The sequence below is a fragment of the Lepisosteus oculatus genome, chromosome 8 (genome assembly GCF_040954835.1).
Source record: "Lepisosteus oculatus isolate fLepOcu1 chromosome 8, fLepOcu1.hap2, whole genome shotgun sequence".
NCBI classification, from domain to species: domain Eukaryota; kingdom Metazoa; phylum Chordata; class Actinopteri; order Semionotiformes; family Lepisosteidae; genus Lepisosteus; species Lepisosteus oculatus.
This window is the reverse complement of record NC_090703.1, coordinates 9,577,458-9,595,116: the sequence shown is the minus strand read 5'-3', so window position 1 is coordinate 9,595,116 and position 17,659 is coordinate 9,577,458. Positions and strand designations below refer to the sequence as shown.

At 40.8% G+C, this 17,659-nt stretch overlaps 1 protein-coding gene across 1 annotated transcript; it reads left to right on the top strand.

Annotated features, from left to right (window-relative positions):
- Positions 1-398: 398 nt before the first annotated feature.
- LOC102690807 (acetyl-coenzyme A synthetase 2-like, mitochondrial) lies at positions 399-17,228 on the top strand. Its single transcript, XM_006632367.3, has 14 exons — positions 399-1,000; positions 2,866-2,962; positions 3,179-3,378; positions 4,837-5,012; positions 5,787-5,939; positions 8,242-8,389; positions 8,781-8,918; positions 9,768-9,860; positions 11,853-11,965; positions 12,541-12,667; positions 13,303-13,430; positions 14,118-14,181; positions 14,540-14,661; positions 16,182-17,228. Exons 1-14 carry the CDS (start codon positions 676-678, stop codon positions 16,356-16,358), a joined length of 2,061 nt encoding a protein of 686 aa, XP_006632430.2. The 5' UTR covers positions 399-675; the 3' UTR covers positions 16,359-17,228.
- Positions 17,229-17,659: the final 431 nt, after the last annotated feature.

The window sequence follows — 17,659 nt, the reverse complement described above, 5'->3', positions numbered from 1 at the left end:
TTAATATATGAATAAATCTTAGTATGTGATGAGTTTGAACATTTTGTTTTTAATCCAGCTGCAGCACTGTTTAGACACCAAAACAACAAATGAAGACATTACCCACGGCTGTAACGTAATGTTACTAACACGATGTTTTAGACGAATTCTGCAGTTGTTTTTCTCAGTCCTCGGTTGAAACTCTTGTATTGATTGAGTTTTTTTAGCTTTTAAAATACTACTCCCGGACAACAGAAAAGGAAACAAAAAGGTTTGGTAAAGATGAACTGTCATGATTCCCCGCTCACGCTGTTATATATAAACTACATACATCCAAACGTTCAGCTGGGTTTAAAACGTAACTAATCAGGGTTTAATTTTCTACCGGCCAAACGTCTCCTCCTCTTCAACTCCCTTTAAGAAGACCAAATTTTCTTCTTTCGAATGACGGATAACTGTAGAGATGGTTTTGGACATTTTTGCACTGGGGAATTTAGGGTTTCTTACAATAAAAAAGTTTTAAAACACTTACATTTATGCGTTTGCATGAGTTTCCTATGTAGTTCTTGCATTTTTTAAAACGTTGTTAATCCAACTGGGAGAACAATTTCAGTAAGGTGACGGAGTATATTCCTCCGTATTTCATAAATAGGTGCTCTAAAACTTGGCGCGTACAATTCAGAATAATACAAAAAAATGTTTCCGTCTGCAAGATACGCGGTTTTGAAGAACACTTTATCCGGAAACTTATTTTCCGATTTTTGGAAAGGATTTCCGAAGTACTGCCTGTCAAGGAGCAAAAGTTACAATATAGCCGCTTGCATGCCTGAGGCAGCGGCGTTCACCGGAGTCGGGGATCACTCGGAATTGTACGAGTTCTCCGTTAATCAGGGGGAGCGATTTTGGGGAGCCCTGGGCAGAGAAAGGTTGTCCTGGATAACCCCTTTCCACACCGTCCAGAACTGTGACCTGCGCCAGGGAAGAATCAGGTGGTTTGAAGGAGGACAGCTTAACACATCAGGTAAGAGGGTAACACTTCGTCGTGTGAATAGGATTACGTGGACTTTGTCTTGGTTAAGTAGGGGTTTGTGTTGTTCTCAGCAGGAAAGAGTGATCTCATGTTTTTATAAGTCTGTCTGCGATGTTAAATTCCGTATTCTATCCCGAAAGGCATTAAAAACCTCAACAAAAGAGTGTTGAAACAATTAACATTTTGTTGTGTTTTTTTGGCTTTCCGTACACATAGCATAACGTTGTAACCTTCAGGCTTCATGGCTGTGCTTCACATATCATTCATGCTATTCTGGTGGGCTGAGTGTTTTTTAAGTAAGACGAAAGTATTTTCTAGGGAATACAAACATATCTAAGAATTTCAAATCATTTTTTAAAAGGATTAAGGTAAAGCAAACTTTGCTCAGCATCCTGTTTTAAATAAAGGCTTACTGCTTTAATCCCAGGTGAAAGTATGAATTTCCGAACAGGTTATACAAACTGCACTGAAGCCTTTTACCTGTGAAAATGTAATTTCCTATTAATTGTTAATGATTTGGATTTGATAGTTTTGTTGATCCAAGACCTGTGTGGTGTGTGTTCAGGATTCTTCTACGTTCTGTATGTGAGTACAAGACTGGAATGTGCCTTTTTCATTCCAATTTCAGAGAAACTGTGAAATGCTGATTGGTATCACTGGGCTAGATACTTATTGTTGTACTGCACATGTTGCAAGCTGGTCTTTCAGGTTCTGAGTCATGAGGAGCACATTGTCCTTTGAACCCTGTGCCCGTGTCGTCACATGAGCCACAAAGACAATGTCGTCCTTCACAAGGACTACACAAAAGAGCAATAGAGAAGGAGGAGAGAATTAAAAGGAAAAACAGTGGGAGGTTCTGTGTTTCTGGAGTCAGCATTTAACTATTGCGCAGCTTTTCTGATCCTCTGCAACCTATGAGACCTTGGTTTTCTGGTTAAGAAATCCCAGAGGTGTTTTCGGATTTTGTTTAACTGTGAAGCCTCCTCTATACAGGATTGGGAAAGAACCAAGTGTTTGGAGTTGTTCTTTGATAAGATTAATTAAATAATTATGGAATCACAGTCCAAAAACTGAGGCCCTTACCGATGCCCAAGTTCGCTATCTCATGGACAGGAAGAAGTGGACATTTCTGTGCCTATAAACCGAACATTCTTTTCCTTCGAAAGTGTGGAGCTGCTGGAAGTGGGAATTATTTTTACTCCCAAGATCATGTCCTTTCCCCTTTGCCAACACATGTGCCCTGATCGTTTCTGCAGCATTGTTTCCTCTGCACCCAGGCCTTTGCAGAGCACACAGAGTAGAGGCTTCTAACAGAGGAAGATGTTTGAATGCTCGTTGTGCTCATACTCCAATACCATTGAGTCCGACACAAATATATTGCATCCTTGTTCTTTATACTGTATATACTTTCCAACCCACAGTGGCTAGAGAAGTGCTGTTTCTCTTACACAGGGTGGTTTATTTGCTTGCTTTCATTACGCTGGGTGTAATTCGCTCATTAATGAAAAGGAGGAGCCAGATGCAGATCCATAAAGGATTCTAGAAGGTGGATGTTATAATGTTGTATGAAAGTCAAAGTTTCAAGTCAAGGCATTCCTCTGTGAAGCAGGGAAGAAACTTTTACCTGTTCCTCTGCAGCCTACGCATGCTGATGCAGCTGCCTTCTTGAATTCCTCTATGATGTTCGGAGGAAAACTCAAAATGAACAGAACACATTGACTTGTCAGAAAATTTTGCTGTGAACCAACCTGATCTTGTGAGGCAATGTGAGGTACTGCCTCAGAAGGGCGCCAGTGGCACTAGAGAGAACGTAACGGAGTACGCTGGTTCCATGTGCAAACTTTGTGTGTTCCCAGTGAACTGCCTGGATCGCCATGTCCACACGTGTCCCGACAGAGTGGCCCTGATCTGGGAGAAGGACGAGCCCGGGACTCAGGTCAAAATCACGTACAGGTCTGCGAGAACATCGTTGATAAACCTCTTCCAAAGTGGTGTGGATTTGTATGTCTTCACATAAGGACTAAATCAGTAATTTCACTAGTAACTGCACTGTTGTAGAATTGCTAGTGTATTCAATAAATACATTTACCCCTACTTTCTGAATTTTTTACAGGCTGATTGGTGATAATTACCACTGTTGTGTTTTCGGTCATGTTTCTGTTCTTTCAGGCAACTGCTGGAGCTGACATGTCGCCTCGGGAACGTCCTGAAGAGGCAGGGAGTGAGGAAAGGGGACTGTGTCACTCTCTACATGCCCCCCTGCCCTGTGGCAGTGGCCGCCATGCTGGCCTGTGCCCGAGTCGGTGCTGTCCACAACGTCGTGTTCGCAGGATTCAGCTCGGAGGCGCTGGCTGACCGCATCAGGGACGGTATGCGCTGATGGCACTGCGTGATGTGCCTTTTCCTTTCCAAACAACCGGAGTGACAGACCGTGCCTGGAAAAAATCAACATTTTTAGCTGGGAGTTTGTTGTTGTTTACACAGGCAGTTTAGCTTTCTTGCACCCATTGTTCTGCATTCTGTTCAAGCACGGGAAGGATTTCTGACATCATCATCATCATAATAGTTCAGGTCTGCTTAATTGTATTCATGTTTTAGCTGCTATAATTGTATTTAGATTAACAGTTCATTTTTTTTTTGCCACAGATTTTCTTTCTTGCAAAGTTGTGAATAAACAGACTGCTGTCAAGCCTAAGAGTTTTTGGGGGATAGCGTCTTGTTCTGGTAATGTTACAGAAGTTTTGAAGGACTGCAGTCCATGAGGAATGTGGAAGGAGTGAGCGGAAATAATTGCGCTCAGTGCTAACTTTAGCCAGGAGGGAAGTAGTAGGAGTTAAGAGTATTGTCATTTTCTTTTGCTTTTAATGCAATTCTCAGGCTCATGGAGTAGGCTGGCAACTGAATTCTCACCAGCTGATGAAGCAGCAATTACTATGTATAGTAATGTTTGGATAACAATGCAAATTAATTTGACTTACTGCACAAGAATCTATTTTTTATGCATAGTTTGATCTTGATGGCAAACCTTAAGGCTGAAATTCACCTAAGTTCAAGACAGTGTGCTTGTCAGCAATTATTTGAGTAGTTTTCAGACAAGAAAGTGGAGTTATGTTCCCCCTCCTTTTGTTTTGTTTGCATTTTGGTATTTTATTCAGTGCTTCTTTGGAAATCTGGTCTGAAGGTTTAAAAAATATGGTGGAAAATGTCGGGGAGCTGTACTCAGGAATCCTTGTGCAAGAATGTCTTCCTCCCGAGTCTTTAACCCTTTACGTCCTGTCAGGCCTTGAAAGTCCCTCCAATGTCTGTGTGAACATTGAGTGTGGGCTTCTGGCCTGGTGAGACTGCAGACTCGTGTCAAAACACATGAGACTGCAGAATCAAGGTGGAAGCTAGCCAGAGCTGTGAATTGTGTCTCATTAAAAAAATTACTTTTGGCCTCATTCAAGATACACACTCTGTTTTTCCTTTTGTGTCTAAAAGGGCTTTCGCCAGGCATATTTTTATTCATTGAACTTTTGTAGCAGAATCCTTATTTTCTGAATTTACCTTACACATCAGCATTAAAAGTATAGAAAACAAATAATTCTATGAATCTAATAAAGCGATGTTTGAAAACTTTGTATAAAACAACTTAATTACATCAGAATATTCAAGTTGGGAATATTGAACAGGGGCACAGTGAGAAGTAAATAACATTGTAGTTGTATACAATATAGTTGTATCTGTCAGGGAAAGCACAATGTATAACCCCTTATTTTTTTTAACGCAAAAAAAAATCAGTGGGTTCAAATCCTTAGTGACTCCTCTGGTTGCTGTCCTTGTTTAAGCTCAGTCCAAGCTGGTGATCACTGTGAACCAGGGCCTGCGAGGAGGCAAGACGATTGACCTGAAGAAGACAGTGGATCAGGCCATCAAGAGCTGCCCCTCAGTGCAGCGGGTCCTCGTCGCCATGAGAACGGAGAATCCAGTTGCCATGACGGACAAAGACGTACCATTGGAGGAGGTACAGTAATGTTTCTCTTTTTCTAATTTACTGTAGACTTCAGGGAGGATTGTAAAGCTGACCTCATATTAAATGTAGATCACAGACAGTTAGAAAAGAGCAGTGTATCTGTCAAAAAATGTTTTCATAGTACTCTGTTTGGAGCTCTTCTATCTGTCCTCACTGTTAATGGCCTTAGTATTAGTTGGTCAATACTGCAACAGTATTCCTCCTGTTCCAAACCAAGGAGAGGCAGTCCTAGCTGTGACTAAACATTCATTGAGCTTCATGTTTCTTGTTCATTATTCTTTTTACCCTTCAAGTCTGTCCTGTACAGTAAATACCTCTTGGTTAATAATCTTTAGCTCTGAATGATGTTTAATCATTAATCCTGATAACTATGGAACATGAACGGTCTTGTGTTCAGTGAAAAAAACTTGTGACATTGCCACCCTGTTTGAAGAAGATAGTAATCCTTCCATTTGGTAGAACTTGCCACTAAAAATCAAGACTAACAACATCATGAGGAATTGCTTCTGGTGACTAATGGGTGATTAGGAAGCCTCATTGATGGATGATGCCAGCTGTACCCTATAGTCTAGTTCAGTTGTCTTCATCATGATCATCATATTGAGGATTTATGCTCCGTGAGCTATGATCTTATGGGCACGATGTTTCTTGATCAGTCTTCTTTGAAAACCAAAGGCGAGCTCAGCTTGCCTGGAACTTGGATTGAAATGGCAAGGTTGTGGAGAAGAGTGCAAACGGTTCTAAGTGCAGCTTCTGTTTCCATAGGAGATGATGAAGGAGGACGTGACATGTGAGCCTGTTGCCATGGAGAGTGAGGACGCTCTGTTTGTGCTGTACACCTCTGGGAGCACTGGCAAGCCCAAGGGCCTGGTCCACACGCAGGCTGGCTATCTGCTTTACACATCTCTGACACACAGGGTAACTCGCCACCTCTTCCTGCCAGCAGCACACATTACCTAATGCACCAGAGACGCAGCTCTGTGTCTGTCTAACTGACCTGCTGAAATAGTTTATATGTCTGCAAGAAGTAACTTGAGGCCCTCTGTCCTGCCCTGTAAGTAAGAGTGTAAGTAGTCCACCTTACTGTGTGCAGTAATCTGTCTTGTCAGACTGATAGGCTTTCTCTCTCGGTGGAAATGGCAAAAGTGTTGTGCTAATGTAGGAGTCGGGCCCTGCGGATTACGGGTTGAAAAGTAATTTAGCTGCCTTCGCGTCAAGAGTGGAGACCGCTTGCAATCCAGTAAAAGGGGGAGAAAAGTGCAGCTGGCCCAGAGACAGCAGGCCAAGCTTTCCTGATCTGAACACATGGCCAGCAAACACTTGAGAAACAAATAATGGTGTTGGTCCCACTCTACAGCAGAGCATTGAATGCCTTTTAATACCCTTTCAGGTAGGAGAATGAAATTATATCTGTACTTTTATACTGCAGAGTGGATTCTTGTATGTAACATAAAAAAATGACTGCTTTGCACAGCGATGAAATCATAATACTCAGACAGATGGAAGCCACCCACATTCATTTTAATCTCTCCACCCCCACAGATGGGCCAGCCAGTGATTGTTGCAACGCAACAAGGTCTTATTTACTTACTCCAGAGCCCTTCTTACAAAAAGGTCATAGCACTTAATTTCGCCACCAAAAAAGTGTTTTCTGTTTATTTTTGTAATTGCTGCAATCATGGGATGGAAGTTTTTCTTTCTTTGATCACTGCACTCACACACTGTATATATAGCATCTGGGAATCTAGCTTTCTAAAACAGATTTAAAGTAATGTAGAGTTTCATAAGACTTGTGCAACATGTCAGGTACCAGTCTCATTTGGTTTATGTATCTGCATTTTTCTTTTATTGGCTACAGACATAAATCAAGTATTGACATTAGAGCAGTTAGGCTTTACTTCATGGCCTAATCATGCCAGAGAAGCATGTTGAAGTTCAGCAGGTTGCATTTCTGATGTCAGACAAATAGAAAATTAGACAGATTTATAAAATTAAGCTGTATATATTACCCCCTTAAAAACAATGACAGCATTTTTAAATCTCATTTATAAAACCACCATCAGGATTAACACTGGTGATTCGACAGTCATGTTGGAAAAGGGCAAATGCATTTTAAAAAGTGACATACACTTTCTCTGTAGTTTTCTTTTTGAACCAATGAATTTTCTGTTGTTTTGGGAAGAACAGCCAAGGACATTTTGACCACATATTCTGTATTAAAACCATATTAATTTGGCCCATCTGGATTTACTACTACTAGCCAATTAGTGTAAGGTTTACTGATAGAAAACGGTCGGCTTCAACATCATGGCTTGGTAACTTGTTCCCTACTCCCACCACCCTTTATGTGAAGAAGTGCCAAAAAAGTGTCTTTCAACACCATATCAGATCCACATCTGCAGGTGAGCAAAGGGTACCTGGTTAATTCACACACACACACCTCAGGGACCATCTGACAGCATAAACTAGGCAACACAACACCTAATGGAATACAAAATAAGTAATGTGTTTTTGAAAAACATAACACTTGAGACGCTTTATGAAAGGTATTCTAAGGATACTAATTGTTTCTCAGGTTATGGTTGTAAGTAATATCCTGAAATGTATCAGATGGGCAAATCTAGTTAATACCCGCCTCAATAATAGACAGAGAGTCTGTGGTGGGGAAAAACGCTCTCAGTCAAAGCAATGGAAATGCAAATCTTCTATAAACATTGACAAGAGGCTTATCCCCGAATGTAATCCCATACTTTGCTCTGGTAATTCAGTAGCCAGGAAATATAGAGTAATTCTGGAAGCACATGAACTTCTCAATACCACAAGGCTTTTTGTTTCTCTGTCCAGCTCCCGCTGAAGGTTTACAGTTTTTTGTAAGGTGAGCTGAAGCCTTTGTCTTGCATCACGATCAGAAACAAAAGTTGTTGTTTTTTTTGGGCTGAAAAAATTGAGTTAAATAATTTGATAAAGCCCCCTCTCTCGACAAGTTGATGGGTACCTATGTCAAATATCAGAAATGAAAAATCATCCACTGAATGATTTTTATGATGTGATCAAGTAATAAAAATTAATTAATTATTTCATGAGTAGGTTTGGTCAGATTATGAAGCCCTGATCTATTTTTCTTTTGTCATACTTGCAGAAGAAAAGCAACCTGTATCTTTGAAAGCTGCCAGCTCTCTGTCCAGCCTTCTTAATGACACTGCCATGTTTTTTTCTGCAGTATGTGTTTAACTACCATGATGGGGATGTATTTGGCTGTGTTGCTGATATTGGCTGGATCACGGGACACAGCTATATTGTTTATGGTCCACTCTGCAATGGAGGAACTACAGTCCTGTTTGAAAGCACTCCAGTGTACCCCAATCCAGGTGAGAAGGACAGCTCTGACCCTCTTATGATCAGAATACTAGTACAAAGGAGGCATTCAGCATAACCTGTCAAATAACACAGCTCATGTTCTCACAACATTATGAATTTTAGCTGAAAAAGCAGGAAGAGGAAATGACAGAGAGGAATAGAGCAACATTATAACAAAACATGATTGTGCCTGTCTGCTCCTTCAGTAAAGAGCCAGTTGAGTAAGGTACAGTACCTTAAACAGTGTAAACAGCTTTTATACAGAAATCTGAGTACCATGGTTAGATTTCTTAAGTAATGTATACTTAATTGAGCGTGCAGGAGAAGTTAAGGTGTTTTTTTTTACAGTAACCCAGAGCCTTTGAAATTCCATGTTTTTGGTGGTTTTCTGTCTCCTCACAGGCAGGTATTGGGAGACCGTGGAGAGGTTAAAAATCAGTCAGTTTTATGGAGCCCCAACAGCAATTCGGCTTCTGCTGAAATATGGTGATGACTGGGTGAAAAAATACGACAGATTGTCTCTTAAAACCCTAGGCTCAGGTATGCCAGATTTTATAGGACCTTTTTAGGCAGCTCAGTTGTTGCCGATGAATCTGATGAACAAATCACTTTGTGTTACTTCTCAGATATAGACAGCAGAGAGAGGTCCACAGCCAATAATTCTAAATGCCATAGAAATGCTGTATGAAGTACTTGTAGGGTTATGCTTTCTGAAATATTTTCATAATGGCTAGTGTGTTTATAGAGTCCTTTAAATACAAATTACTGGGCTACGGGTTTTAGAATATTCTTGGGTGACAGCATTACTCTTTGTCAAAATATGAAAAACAGTGCTTCTTTTATTTTCTATGAATATGGAATATCTTGCACTATAATGTTGCAAGACTGTAGGTTAACTGCCTTCATATAGATATGGATTTTAAACTACTTTGAATTGCAGTAGTGTGGTGCTGCTCTTTATCTCATAAACTGAGTGGCGCCTTACTGTTAACATAAAGTTTTACACAACACAGTTTGTGCCTCCTGCAAAGATCTCCCACAGGACTTTTGGTTCCAGGTTATTGTTTTCTGTAAATCAATGGAATTGAATGCCTGTCTGGAGCAGATTGTACCGTTATCAGATATTTCTGTGAAGATTGAACTCTTTGCAGTGACACACATTGTGATTGAAAACAGTTGATAAAACAGTAGTTTCCTACAAATTAATTATTCTGTTGTGAGCTTCTGTCTCACCCTCCGGATAGATTTCTGTAATTTTCCTGATATCTTATATAACTGATATCTTCTCGTGTGCATTTACATCCTGTGCATTTTATTCTGCAGAAAAATGTTCAATCCTAACGACAAAAGTGCAGATATTTGTTAACCTTTAAGCTGATTTGTTCCCAGTGGGAGAGCCAATCAATCTGGAAGCCTGGGAATGGTATTTCAGGGTTGTGGGAGATGGGAGATGTCCTGTCGTGGACACCTGGTGGCAAACAGGTAAACAGATCCAGCTTTTATCTCTGCAGCTCTCAGCGCTGAGAGGGTGGGGCCCTGAGGAAGAAACTAGCTTTGCTTAATCTGTGCCCTGTGTGCACATTTGAAATTGTTAGTTCTCCAATGAGCAAAGAAGCAGTACACAGGACTTCAGTTTAGCCACTGAAAATTGTATAACTTACTTTGTTTGAAGTCGTTCAAGTAGGTAGGTGCTTCAACATGCGTAGGCTGCAAAGTAACAAGTACAAGGTGAAGGCTCCTTGAAAAACGTTTCGGTTCTTCTCTTTTAAGCATGGAATAAACCTTTACTTGTTACTTTGTTTGAGCTGTTTTTCAGCTGTAAAAAATCTGTACAGTACTACCTTTTTGTTCCGTGCTTCTGCAGTTTTAAAATGTTATTTGCACCATTTTTATTCACTTGCCAGCTCAGATACATTATTACATAACTCTGTTTAATTTCTACTGTAATACAGATACTACGGAGGATTTTTTTTCTTTTTGAGAAAAGTATGGCTTTTGCATTTTCTGACTGTAGCGTTTCTTTTGTGTTTTTTTTTTGGTTTAGTTAGCTATTCTTGCTCTGTTGGCAGTACATTTTGCGGTTTGCTTTACGGGTCCAGATCTGGATGACTGACAACAGAATTGATGGCCTTCCAAGCAGCAAGGAAAGGCTGTAATGTAGAGTTCATGCACTTTAAAACAGGCTGCAGAACAGCTTTTGACGCCAATCAGGCATTGTCTTAAAGGGAATGAGCTGTCTGCAGAGTCCTGTAAGAACTTGGCAGCTTCAGCAAGGAAATAGGTTTCTGTATCCCATTACTCTCTGTTGTTCACTGGCATGGAGAATTCACATTCCTATGCAGTGAATTCACTCCAGATGGTTTTCTGATATAAGCAGGCGTGATGTTGACCTTAAGTGTGGCTTTTATACAGTAACGCAAGAAGATATTGTCACAGTTTGACGTCTGCTTCCAATCCTTCAGTTATACTCTTAAGGAATGCATGTGAAAAACTGGTTTATACAGTTCTTTTTAAGTGGTCCCTGCAGGGAGAGCTGTAGCTGTGCCTTTCATGTGTAGAAACGTTCACTGAGACAGATCTATCTTTCACACTTGACGGAGAGGTTAGTTCACACCTGGGCGGCACCTCACAGTCTCCCCTAAACCTTTCCAAGTGGAAATCTCTAAATATGCAAAGTATACTGATGTTTCCACGATAAAATTCAAGTCAACATTCTCGCCTTGAAATCAATGTTCATATGGGAAGTAATTGGATTTTTTTCTGGAATAGTGCAGAGTTAGAATACTTGAGAAAACTGTTCTTGAAGAGTAAAATTGTTTTTTTGTAATGTGTACAAATTACGTTAAGATTTTTTAAAACACCTTCCGACGAAAGGACGGAATAGTTTTTTAAACTGAAAATTCATATAATATCACTGTGGGACTTGTATGTACTAACAGTGTTACACAGAGGAAATGTAATTACCTTCTTATACAGACAAATGCTAATAATAAAACCCTACAAAGCTTTTATCTGATTGTATAATATAATATGACCCCAACACTCCATCACAGTAATGCTTAAATAAGAGGGATAATGGTTTTAATTTTTTGCAGTTTAATAGGCTTGGCAGTTAGCTGTAAATGACATTATTAATAATTAACAGATCTATAGTACATTTATGGATGCATTCTGGTACAGTGAAAATCACAGACAAATCTACCCTCCTTCTCCCCCCCGCCACACACACACAACCAGCAGACTGTTGGCACAAGAGGAGAATTTCCCTCTCGATCACAGATCACCCCTGAACTGGAAACTCTGCAGGAAGGAGATTAAGAGTCAGAAAACTGCAAGCGCAGTGTCATCAGATAATTGATTTACAGTGTATAATTCTATTTTAATTACATTTAATTTACTTAACATAACTGTAATTAATTAATTGACATCTGCCATGATGATCCCTGACTTTTTCCTGTCCTTGCCTTCCCCAAGAGACTGGTGGGATTTGCATCGCTCCCAGACCGTCCGATCCTGAGGCCGAGATAATCCCCACCATGGCCATGCGGCCTTTTTTTGGTATTCAGCCCGTTCTGATGGACAGCAAGGTGACGAGTGATCTGCACACTCCTGGCGTAGCTCAAGAGCAGCCACACACTCATACTGGGGCTCTTGGATAAACCTAATAGAACCCCGGACTTTGCTTTGCACACATCTGTGAATTACATTATCGGTAGTTTAGGGATAGTTTCCCACCATTGATTTATCCTGGCTGAAAATACACTGGATCTACTGTACTCCTGCACTATATACAAATATCAATAGCAAACGACTACTCCAGTCAACTTTAAATTGGATGCGCATTATTTAAGTAATCATCTGTATGAAGCAAAAGACTTGTAGTTCCATTTGTTAAAAACACTACTTACAAAGTCAGCAGGAATGCGTGCTTTCAGTACACGGGGTCTGTAAGGTCTTTCAGTAATGATATCAATGTGAATTGTTACTAGTAAGCTAATTATTTACCAAACCAGCCAAGTTGTTGATGATATAGGGGGAACAATAAGACATACAGGGCTGTGGTCACCAGAATATTTATTGAGGACTTTTGGGTTATGGTTGTGAAAAAATGACTTGGGGAAACTGCAGTTTCAGTGGATATTTTTTTTCTTCTTAAAAACAGGGTAATAGGATGTCTGCTAACAACACTTCGGGAGCACTCTGCATCTCGAAACCGTGGCCTGGTATGGCCAGGTCCATTTACAACGATCACCAGAGATTCATAGAGACCTACTGCAAGCCTTACCCAGGTACAAGATAAAAACGTTCATATCGGAGAATGTTTCTTTTACAACTTTTTCAGATTTGTAGTGAAGAGCAACACAGGAGCAGTGATAGCCTGGAGCAATACTAGTGTAATAATGCTAACACTTACTGTATATGGAGCTTTTCTGGACACTCCACTCAAAGCGCTTTACAGGTAATGGGGAATCCTCTCCACCACCACTGGTGTGCCGCCCCACCTGGATGATGCGACGGCAGCCTTAGTGCACCAGTACGCTCCCCACACCCCAGCTCTCAGTGGGGAGGAGAACAGAGTGGTGAAGGCAACTCATAGATGGGGATTACTAGGAGGCCATGATTGGTAGAGGCCAATGGGAAATTTGGCCAGGACACCCCTACTCTTTTAAAGAAATGCCCTGGGATTTTTAGTGACCACAGAGAGTCAGGACCTCGGTTTTACGTCTACAGGGTGAGCACCCCTACTGGCCCCACAAACACCACTTCCAGCAGCAGCCTTAGTTTTTCCCAGGAGGTCTCACATCCAGGTACTGGCCAGGCTCACGCCTGCTTAGCATCAGTGCGCTGACAGTTGTGAGATGCAGGGTGATATTAAAATGCTAATTATGTTGTGAAGTGAAGTCATCATTCTGCTGTTGCCCAGATCACTTTTTCACCGGCGACGGCGCGTACCGTTCAGAGGAAGGCTATTACCAGATTATCGGTCGCCTCGATGACGTCATCAACGTCAGTGGGCACCGCCTGGGAACTGCGGAGATCGAGAATGTGGTGGTGAGTAATTGCAGCCTGACCCTCTGCTTTCTATGATTTAAAAAATGTTTCTTCTGTCCAAAAGAAGCAGAATATCTTTTTCGTCAGAGTAGCTCAAAGCATTTATCACATTTGAATTTCTAAAGATTCTGAATGTTTACAACCAGGTAACAATAACCGTATACTTCAGTTCGCATTTTGTTTTTGTTCATATAGTCAGATCTTAGAAAGATCTTGGAAGCTGAGCAGGGTAAATTCTGGTCTGTATTGGGATGGAAGACCAGGCTGTTGCTGTAAGTGGTGTTTGCGGACCGGTAGCTGGTGCTTATGACCAGAAAATTCTGTCCTGTATCCCCGTGTAGTGACCAGGGACACTGTGCTGAAGGAGGTGCTGTTCTTCAGATAAGATGTTAAACTGGTGTCCTGAGAACTTGGCACTGTTTGTAAGCGTAGGGGTTTTAACTCTGGGCTTCTACAGCCTGGACTCCATAAAGAACTTTTAATTAGATTTACAACTTCTGTCGACAGTTTTTTCGCTTCTCAGCATAATGTGATGTGTAGTAGGGCTGCTGACCCATAAGCATCACAGAGGTGGGTGACCAATGTGTTTAGTGCTTTGGACTCCTGGATGAAAAAAGCTACATATAGGCAAGAAATGCCATTCTCCTTCTTCAATCTGGTAGCCTGCTGTGTTTGTGTCTCTTTCAGAATCGGTGTCATGGTGTTGCAGAGTCAGCAGTTATAGGTTATCCGCATGATGTGAAAGGACAAGGTAAGAGAAAAGATTTGGTGAAACTGAACCATCTCTGAACGTTCAGCTTTATGGAACACTTTAAAATGGAAAGATATTGTGTTTGTGGTTTTAATGAGGGAATGGATTGAACACAGTTGGCAATTTAATCTTAACAGGAATTCAAATTATTAAACTGAGCTAACGATATAACTTGGATTAACATGGGTTTACACTTGCTTTGTGAAATAACTGAACTATGACACAGATGGTTTTACTTGAATGTTTAGGGCAATAATACCAAGATCGACCTAGTGAATGATAAAGGTTTATGCAATGCACATAGAAGACAAATCATCTTCTAAAGGATACAGTTCAACCACTCCTCGATGTTCTACAGGTGTCTACGCATTTGTAGTACTGAAAGAGGAAGTAGATACACCAGAGGCCCTCCTGGCCCAGCAACTGAAGGACATGGTTTCCAAGACGATTGCAAAATATGCTGCTCCTGACTACATCCAGGTAAGCAAACGGCACGCACATGTGACCATCGCGGTTCCGCGCGGGCTCATGCCCTCGCCGGTCCACCCCGCCGGTTCGTCCCACAAACCCAGGTCTCCGGCGTAATACAACAGGGAACCAGCCGAGTGAGCTAAAGGAGACCTCCCTCAGCCCAGGCGGCTGAGGTCCCTGCTATGCACAGGGAGGGCGATGATGTCACCGAGCCCAAACTAGCTCCACTACATCCACACACACGTACACACACGCGCCGAGTTTCCAGGGCAGAATGTCCCCTGGCTGTTTCAGCCCTGTACCTTAGCAGTTTTCTTTTAATACACTGGCTTTGTGAAGCTACCAAGATACCAGCTAAACCTTATTAAAGAATTAAGAGTTTGGGCTTTGAATCATGACTGTTTAGACAGTAATATCTGTGTTGATATTTTCTACTTCACTCTGGTATTCCTTGATGGTGTGGTATTACAACATTGGTTTTCCATTGTAACGTGGTAAACTCTGTACTCCTATTTATTATGTGGAAATTAAAACCGCGTGATGTGTGCAATAAATAATAGCTGAAGAATGCCATTCCATTTCATAAATGGTCTAATACTGCATTTTCAAGCTCTTCCCATCAATGAATACATATATGTTATTAAAAGAGATTTGTTGTAATGGATTTCTGTGCAGTAAATGTAGCAGATTAGTGCAATGGGTCATTAAGCATTAGTCCATGCCTACATATACATGTATCTGTCCCGTTGAGTGAGCAGGCAGATTAGTCTCCCAGGACTTGCTCTTGTAGATGAAGGATTAGGGAGACATGTTGAGGCAGAAAATGTATATGTATGTGACTAATTAAGAAATATGGTATACAGAACCACATCTTTGTTCCAAGAGAAGTACCTGTGTGATAATGATAAATGGTCAGTCATGATCAAGATGCATGATCCTGGCTGCTCTTATGTTTTACTTTGTAGCGTTGTTGTTAACAGTCGAATATTGAGGCACATAGCTGTTTTCATACATAGACAATTCATGATTAGGTGTCATTGGTCATCCCCTCTCATTCAGTCTGGAAGCATCCTTTTACTCCCTAGTGTTAAATGAGCAAACCTTTCCCAATTTAAATTTCAGTTTTTTTTAGGTATTTTTTACCATTATTATTTATTTTGTTACATTTCCACCAGATTTTAAAATCACGAGTTCCATGTTTTTTTTTTACAATCACCGCGACCACACACGAGGGAGATAATCAGGAAATATAGGTGAACTTCTCAGACCCTGCCCACCTTCTGGCCCCTCCTCATTTATGACATCACAGGCAGCAGAGCCGTGTGAGAGGTTCCGGATGGAGCCTTCTGTCCAATCCAGGCCCGGCAGCTGCAATGCGTGTACTGTGGGTTGTTCAAAGCAAAAACTTCTCTAAGAATGTATTGCTTGAAGCATAAAGCCTTTAAGGCAATATTGATCACATCTTTGTACTCGGAAGTGGATGATTTTGTATTTTTAGTTAAACATTTGGTCTGACTCACTTTGTTCAGGTTGTGAAACGGCTGCCCAAGACGCGTTCGGGGAAAATTATGCGCCGCATCCTGAGGAAGATTGTGGAAGGGAAGGTTGATGAACTAGGGGACCTCACTACACTGGACGACCAGAGAGTTGTAGAGGAGATTATCGAGGGGCGCAGGCTCCTCCTGGATTTAAACCAAAGCAAATAACCTTGAGGGGAAACAGTGAGTCTCCCACTCATACCAGATCGCGCCTTTGACATGGTGTAACTTGAGAAGCACCATGTTCTGACCCTCTCCTGTCTAGAAAATGAAATATGTTTAAAAATAAACAGGAGACGTGAAGAACGAAGAATGGATCTTTTCATATGGCCGTTCTTGAACTGGTGCCATCTATTCACAGCATAAAAGAGGAATACTGTCTAAGCCGGTACGACATCAGTACTTAGAAGCTTTTATGACAAGGATTCCAAAGCTATTTTTTAACTTGATTTTAAACGCAAACAAATAATCAGGAATTAATTGAAGAGCTATATATAGCACCTTTTCTGTGAAAACAGATTCAATTATTTGTAGCCACAAACCCTGGGGCATAGCAGTTAACAGGTAGAGGGTTCCACTTCATGATTGCGTTCTGCTGTTAGGTATGCATTAATAACAAATTACCTCTCGCTGCAGGAGCTGAGCAATAACTGAATAGCAGCAGGGATTAGATGCTCTGGTAGCAGAGCATAAAATGTGAAATTTAAGTCCAGTGACCACAGTAATTCTTTATAGTGTAACTGAGGTGTCTACATGATATGTTTATCATCTAGACCTTAGGTTTAATATAATTTTCACGCTTTTCTAAGTGCAGCTATAGTTAGTCACTTTACCACTTGGCTGTTTTTCTTAAACTGGTCTTTGGCTTTGTAGGGTCTTGCAGTTACAATTGTTCATTTATAAGTTATACAAGTAGAACAAAATGTAAAGCATGCAGAACAAATGTAAATGAAGGTCTGTAGTATGCCATTGAATAAAATTACAAAAGAAATACAATTGTTCATATAAATACGTATTGCCAATAAATATGCAGTGTTTCAGAAAATTTGAGGTGGGGTTGTTTTCATTCTCAAATATATGTGATATGTTGTATATATTTTCATGTCCACACACACACTACACACTGTTATATCTTTGTATCAGCTAATTAAAGTGTATTTTCTAGGTGCCATAGGAGTGTCAAGGCACATCTGCCAATAGTTTTATTAAAAAAGATAAATCATTATATCAAGGCATCACCTTTCCTAATTGAATTTGATTCTAGATTATAAATCCATTATTATAAATCCAAATTGTGCTAAGGTACCAGGCACAACTGAATTACTTTACTGATGCAGCGAAGACTTGGTTTTGAAGCTAAATTGAAAAGTGAATATTCATTTCTGACATTTTAAATGGAGGACAGCAACTGTTCGTGAGGTTGCCTGCAAACACTGCACAACGATACCCCTCTCTCTGTGTCAGAGAGA